The 6532-nt window shown below is 56.7% G+C and overlaps 1 protein-coding gene and 1 non-coding gene across 2 annotated transcripts in view; one reads left to right on the forward strand and one right to left on the reverse strand.

Annotated features, from left to right (window-relative positions):
- Positions 1–708: 708 nt before the first annotated feature.
- On the reverse strand, positions 709–780 carry TRNAC-GCA (transfer RNA cysteine (anticodon GCA)). Its single transcript has one exon. It is a non-coding gene; the product is annotated as a tRNA-Cys (tRNA).
- Positions 781–1518: 738 nt separating this feature from the next.
- The window catches only part of LASP1 (LIM and SH3 protein 1), a 37551-nt gene continuing 32537 nt past the window's right edge, over positions 1519–6532 (forward strand). Inside the window, exon 1 of the mRNA XM_027094460.1 lies at positions 1519–1709. Coding sequence (XP_026950261.1) covers positions 1641–1709 — 69 coding nt within the window. The 5' untranslated portion in view covers positions 1519–1640. The remainder of the gene's footprint in view (positions 1710–6532) is intronic.

A 6532-nucleotide genomic window follows, 5' to 3' on the forward strand; every position in this document is an offset into this window, starting at 1 on the left:
AAGTGTGGTCCAGCAGCATCAGCATTCCCTGGGAACTTGTTAAAAATGCACATTCTCGGGGTCCCACTCCAGGCCAAGCGAATCAGAAACCGGGAGGTGCTTTAACAAACTCTCCAGGTAATTCTGACGCAAGCTCAAGTTTGAGAACCACTACATTAGTTTATATCAGTTTACATCCGGATGTAACTTTATTTTTGTAAATGAACTTTTGGGTCGGCATTGGCCATTTCCACGTTCTCGAAGTGCTTTCACTCTGCCGGTGGCATGAGCAATAGGGAAAGGTGAACACGGCATGCGCCTGTCACCTGTAATAAAGAAAGTTTAAGTTGGAGAAAGTCTGTGTCTGTGGGTTTCCTTCCCTTGACCCAGCCCCATCCAAAACTGAACACGAATTTGGGGGAGTCTTGTCTCTTGAACCAGCTCCTGGAACTGCCTGACACCCCTGAGGCTGCCAGCGGTGACCGCAGAAATCCTGATACCGCTGGCGTGGGTAGTGGGGACCTGCAGCTTTTGTACCTGATTTGTGCCTGTACCCACCCCCTCCTCCTGCGGAGTACGAAATAAAGCCGAAAGCTCTCCGTTACGGCTGGAAAATGAGGAAGGATTTTTTAAATAGCTTTTCAGTGCTTTCTTTAACCTAGAACCCAAGGTTAAAATATGAGTCAAGAATGAATTATATTAGTTACATAAGTTTAGGAAAAAACTACGAGGGGGCACCCGGATTTGAACCAGGGACCTCTTGATCTGCAGTCAAATGCTCTACCACTGAGCTATACCCCCACACCGTCCCTGGGCTTGGATACTGCTCTTTTGGGCGTTAAGTCAACGCTACACCAAAGGTGGAGAGTAAGGATATAGAGAAAGGAACGAAAGAGGAAAACGGGCCAAGCAGAAAGCAGAAGGCCCCCGGATCCGGGGAACCACAGGAAAGCTGCACGGCAGAGGCGCGGGGAAGGAAAACCTAACTCAAGCTGCGAGGCGCTGAGTCCCGGCGGGAGAGACTGGTTCCGCCCTACAAATGTGGGAAAGGATGTTGCAGGGGAAGGCTAATGGGGGCGGAGCAGGGGCTTCCCGTTCGGTCCGCAGGTTCTCGCCGGGTACCAACGGGTACAAAGGAAGTCTCCAAATCTGGAGAATCTGATTTGGTGTTCGGGTGGGCTCAAACCCCACCCTGGAGGGGTGCGAGGGGTTTGCCCGCCCCCTGCAGCCCAGACGCCCAGATGTGCAGCCAGATCGGCTCCGCCCCGCCGGAAGTACCCTGGGCAAGGTCGTCTGTCCGCGCCTAGCCTCCGGGCCTATCTCTCCAGGGCTCCTTCTGCTTGGGAGCTCACCTAGGCGCGTACCCCCGGGCCCGCAGTCGTCCCCGGAACCCGCCCCCGCGCAGCCCCGGGTCGCCCGGGGAGCGCGCCTCGCCGCGCGCGCCCCTGCCCGCGCCCGCGGCGCGTCCCCGCCCCGGTACAGCCCCTCCTCCCCGCTGTGTTTATTAGGGGAAGGAGGGCGGAGGCGGAGGCCAGTTCCCTAGCTCCAGCCGCCGTCGCCGTCTCCTGTGCAGTTGCAGCCGCGGCCGTCTCCCGCCAGCTCGCTCCAGGGAAAGAACGTGCGCGAGCTCCGGCGTCCCCGCCCTAGCCTTTCCCGGAGCCATGAATCCCAACTGCGCCCGGTGCGGCAAGATCGTGTACCCTACGGAGAAGGTGAACTGTCTGGATAAGGTGAGACGCGGGACCCGGAGGCGCGTCTTTGCAATCCCCGAACAGTGCTCCAGATCGGGGGAGGAGAGCGGGGCTGGGTCTATGCCGCCTCATCCCCGCGATCCTGGGAGGAGGGAGGGAGGGAGGGCGGTGTCGTGGGGTGTGGGGACAGACCCCAGTCTGGAAACCAGGAGATCGGGGCAAGGCAAGGAGTCCACGCGTGGCGGGCAGCCACTACTGGAGAAGAGTGGGCTCTGTGCCCAGGGGTTGGGAGGACGCGAGTGGAGTAGGGAAGCCAGGCCCCGGAGTGGGGGTGGGGAGTGAGGGAAGGTTAGGGGTGCAGTCCCGCCCCCTAGGGCCGGGAGAGTGAGAGGAGACGGCCGCTCCCTCTCCTCGCCTCGCCTAGCGCCAAGTAGGCGGAAGCGCTGGGCGCTGGGGGAGGGGGCGGCGGGGGGGCGGGGCAGAGGTTGGGGGCCCCAGCGAAACCGTCCGCTCCGGCGGCGAATGGCCGGGCTTCCTGGCCTGGAGACTGGAGGGCGGGGGCTATCAGCCGGCGAGTGTTGCATCTGGTGAACTGGCCTTCGGATAAGGCCCCAAGCCCCACTGCGAGACCCCTTTTTTGCACGACCTGCAGTTCTCTTGGTGGGTGAGCGGTTAATGGACTAGCAGACGTTCTCCGTACCTTCCCAGCCCCCACCTCAAATTGGAAGCCAACTCCCAGTGCTGGTCCGCCCAGCCGGACCGGGGAGGGGTCGCGTGCTGGAGTAGGGTGGGTGGGGGTCGCTTCACAGAAATCTCCTGAAATTGTGCTCAGAGGCTGAGTCCAGCTTGTAGAACAAAGAGCTAACTTTTCAAAGCAGGTTTCCCCAGTGGAGGGTGGGGTTGGCTGAGTTCAGGGGAAGCCAAGAAAAGGGGGAGGTGTTAGGGGGATGGGAAGGTGGCCTTCTGGAAATTCACTGTCCCCTGGGGGCCCTTACGCGTCTTCCTCCTCCCCCCGCCCCAATCATGCTGGACTCGTTCATCTGGTTGCCATTATACTTTTGGAGGGGGGCGGAGAGTAGAACTGGGTATTTCCGGCAGTTTGGGGTAGGATCCTGGCCTCTTTTAGTCTCCCGAAGACCCTAAGGCCAAATCCACCTCCTCTCTGCATCCCCTCCCCAGTCTGGAGGAGAAGCCTGTGTGATTTTGTCCCCCTCCTCATCGTGCCTGTCATCCACTTCCTAAAGCTGGCCCCAAGTCCAAAGATTCCCTCCTTCCTGTCTGGACTGGCAGGGGCTGGGGGGCATGGGAGGGAAGAGGGGTGCAGAGCCCACCTGGAGCCAGGTTTTGTTTGGGAAAGGGCAGTTCGTTGGATACTTTTGTCTTTCCCCTCCACCTTGGGGTTGGTGCTTCCTCAGTGACCTTTGGTCTCTGAGTCAGGGTGAGGGGGTGGGGTTCTAAGGTTCTGAGATACATTTGAAATTGCTCTTGGAGGAAAGGGGCATATGGGGCTGCTGCTGTTTCACAGTCCTGGGCCTGGCTGGGCAGGTGGAGAGGAAGACCGTGTTATGGGTACGAGGGATGTGGGTACTGACCTTCCTCCCAATGACCATGCCGGAAGGCAGGATTTGAGCTTGCAGGCAGGACCTGAGAGCTCTCTGTCCTTGCACACTGGGGTTTTTGCCCTTCCCCGGTGATAGGGATTTTGGTCTCTGCATCTTGAGTTCCCTGTGCGCTCCTTCTTCTGCACGGTTATGAACTGGGAAGAGGCTATGACCACTTTCCACCCACATAAGGCAGAAGCAATATATGATGGAGGGATTGCTAGCCTGGGAGTTGGGAGACTTGGTCCTGGTTCCAGGTCTGCTCCTGCCAGCTCTACGAATGGCTCTAGGCCTCAGTGTTCACCATCTATCAAATGGGTATGGTAATGTCTTTTCCTTGAAGGTGGGGAAGTGCACTAAAGTGCCCGGAAGGGGATGTGGTATAGGCTGTACCCTGCCTACCTTGCTAGGGTACTCTCTCCAGCCCCACACCTTTGGAGTCAGAGCGGAGTGGTGCAGGGATCCTTCAAGGTGCCCTCCCCAGCTGTTCTCTTGCCCTCGCAGAAAGAGGACATTCAGGTGGAGGTTGCCCTGGGAAGTGAGAGTTCGTGATTCCTCTCTCTTTTTAGAACTCTCCTTACAGGAGGTGGCCCTGGGGACACCTCACCCCTGCACTGAGCAGGAGGCCTGGAATATCCAGGTATCAGACCTATTCCTCCCAACCCCCTTCAGGTAGTAAGGGCAGGCACTTGGAATGGGGACCTGGTGCCTGGAGGACTGAGACCTGAGGGGGAACCTTCGGTCCCATAGATACAGTTGCTAACCAACTTCGCAAGGCTTCCCCTTTACAACAGGAGAGAGTCAAATTAGACTTGCCTGTTTCACTGCAATTTCCCTACGACATGACATGACCCAGAGCACAAGCTACGTCCTTGGTGTTAGCCTTTTCTCCTCCCTGAAAGACTTAGCTGGGTTAAAAGCTATGTCACCTCTGATGGCCACCCTGCCCTCAACCTGCCATACCTAGTGTGCTCTGTGTGCTGAATAAATATGTATTGCTGGTGTTTGAGGTCGAGATTTGCTTCCCCAGAGGACTTATGGGATCAGAGTTGGGGGAGAAACAGGGTGACATCACTCATTCATTCAACAAATATTTATTGAGCATTTACTTTGTGCCAGGCACTCTCAGGGGCTGCTGCAGGGCCTTTGGGGAGGGAGAGGGGCTGTGTCTCACAACGTCCTCTACATTTTGAGGGAGGTGGAGTTTTGTCCTAGACCCTGTGAGGAAGCAGTCGTATCTGGGGACCTGCATTGTCAAGAGTCTTGCCATGTCCGTCTGCCCTGGCTTGTTTTCGCCGGGCTCCTGAACACAGGTGGAGGCATTTGGGAAGGGTTGAGGATTGGTGAGCTGCTAGTTCCCCGGACTCCCCCATTGGGAGAGTTCTCTGCCTCTGGCTGTCTGAACCACCCTCCTCTCAGCCCCCACAGGTGGCAGCAAGGTAGAGGGAAGCTGGGCTGGACACAAAAAAGGAGAAAAGGCCTTGCAGCCCTGGTGCCTCATTTCCTAGCTGAGAGCACCCCACGATCATCCCGTGACCATCCATTCATAATAGCTACGACTCATTAGAATGTGCCAGGCTCAGTCTTCGCAGGAGCCTTACCAAGCAGATGTGATCGCTCCTGTAAATTAAGAACCCCATAATCAGAGGCTCAGACAGGTCATGCAGCTCACTCCCCTTTCTGCCAGAGCTGGAATTCAAATCTAAAGTTCTTCGTGCTCAGCTCTTCTGCCTGTTGTGTTTGCAAAAAGTACTTTTATTTACACTATCTCATTAATAGTGGTCCCTCCCCTTCCTGACCCTGGCCTGAGGAATGCTCTGGGCCTGGGCTCTTGAACCAGGAATCTGGGGTGGTGCAGCCACGGTCTGTGCCTTTAAGCCAGCCTCCCAGGTGGCCAACTGAGCTAGGCTGGTGACCTGGCCAGGGTGGGGCTAGGGTTGCCCCTGGAGGAGTGAGAAACTGTAACCCTGGGTGACAGGAAGGGAGGGAGAGGTCTCATACTCCAACCCTGAGTCATAGGCAGCCCGGGTGCAGAGGGCAAGGTACCAGGCTGCAGGCACAGCGACCCGAACTTCACGCATCCCCCTCACCCAGAGCTGTGAGCAGCCGCTTCCGCACCTCCATGGCGATTCCAGAGAGACAGGGCTGCCCTCAGCCAAGTGCAGGGGATCTTGCTTCTGTCCCATCAGCCTTTGTTTGCCTTTCTGTGGAGTTGGTGGCAGCTTTGGAGCTGCAGGCAAGGGAGAGTTGAGGGCGATGCTGGAGCCTAGGAGATGGGCTGAGAGGCTTCTCACAGGCACCAGAGGTCTGGTTTTTGGTGAATAGGGAAACAGTGGACTTCTGGGGCAGCAGGGAGGATTCAAGTTGCATGCCTAGAGGTAACTTTGCTCCCTGAGTCCCGGGATGCTTCTCTGAAATCTTCTTACCTGTGGCCTCCAAGAAAGAGGGGACTCTTGAACTTCCCTGGTGGTCCAGTGATTAAGCCTCTGTGCTTCCAAGGCAGGGGGCGGGGGTTCGATTCCTGGTCAGGGAACTAAGATTCCCACATGCCGCATGGTGCAGCCAAAAAATACAAAAAAGATTTTTTAAAAAAAATTGAAAAGAAAGAGGGGACTCTTGCTCTGAGACAGGGCTCGTGGGGCCGGGGAAAGAGGCAGACAGAGGCTCATTGTGGGGTTGTATTGACTTATTTCCCTAGACCCAACTGAGACAGGGATGGGTTTTTTTCATTTGGGGTCCCCTCAGAGTTCCCAGCCCAGGCTTGGCCCAAAGGGGCTGTTGAATGACTTGTCATTTTCTGTCCCTGCTCCCCTCGCTTTCCTACCCCAAAAGGACACAGTGGCAGGAGCTGCTGGACTTTCTTGAACCTTGGAGCCCTCCTCCAGAGAGGGGAGGGAAGTGATGAGAAGCAGCTAGTGTGCCAGGCTTGGAGCCTGTGTCATCTCCCAGCACCTCTTTGGGACCAGGAGTTTTAGTTCCTCTTTACAGATGCAGAGACCGAGTTCCGTAGTTACCCTGAAGGTACTCAGTCCACTCTTGTTTTCATTTTTCTGTTCCTGGACCCCCTGTAAGAGAACAGATGACCACTGCCTCAGCCTCTAACATGTGTAGCTGAGAGCAAGGCGGGTGGGGGTGAGGTGGGGAGGAGCTACCGATGGAAATGGGCACCGTTCCCTTGTACGGGGGCTCCCCTTCCTCCCAGTGGCAGCTGGCGTGTGTGTGTGTGTGTGTGTGTGTGTGTGTGTGTGTGTGTGTGTGTGT

Source organism: Aethalodelphis obliquidens, unplaced genomic scaffold (genome assembly GCF_003676395.1).
Source record: "Aethalodelphis obliquidens isolate GAN/ISIS:26980383/991018 unplaced genomic scaffold, ASM367639v1 scaffold89, whole genome shotgun sequence".
Taxonomy (NCBI): Eukaryota; Metazoa; Chordata; class Mammalia; order Artiodactyla; family Delphinidae; genus Aethalodelphis; species Aethalodelphis obliquidens.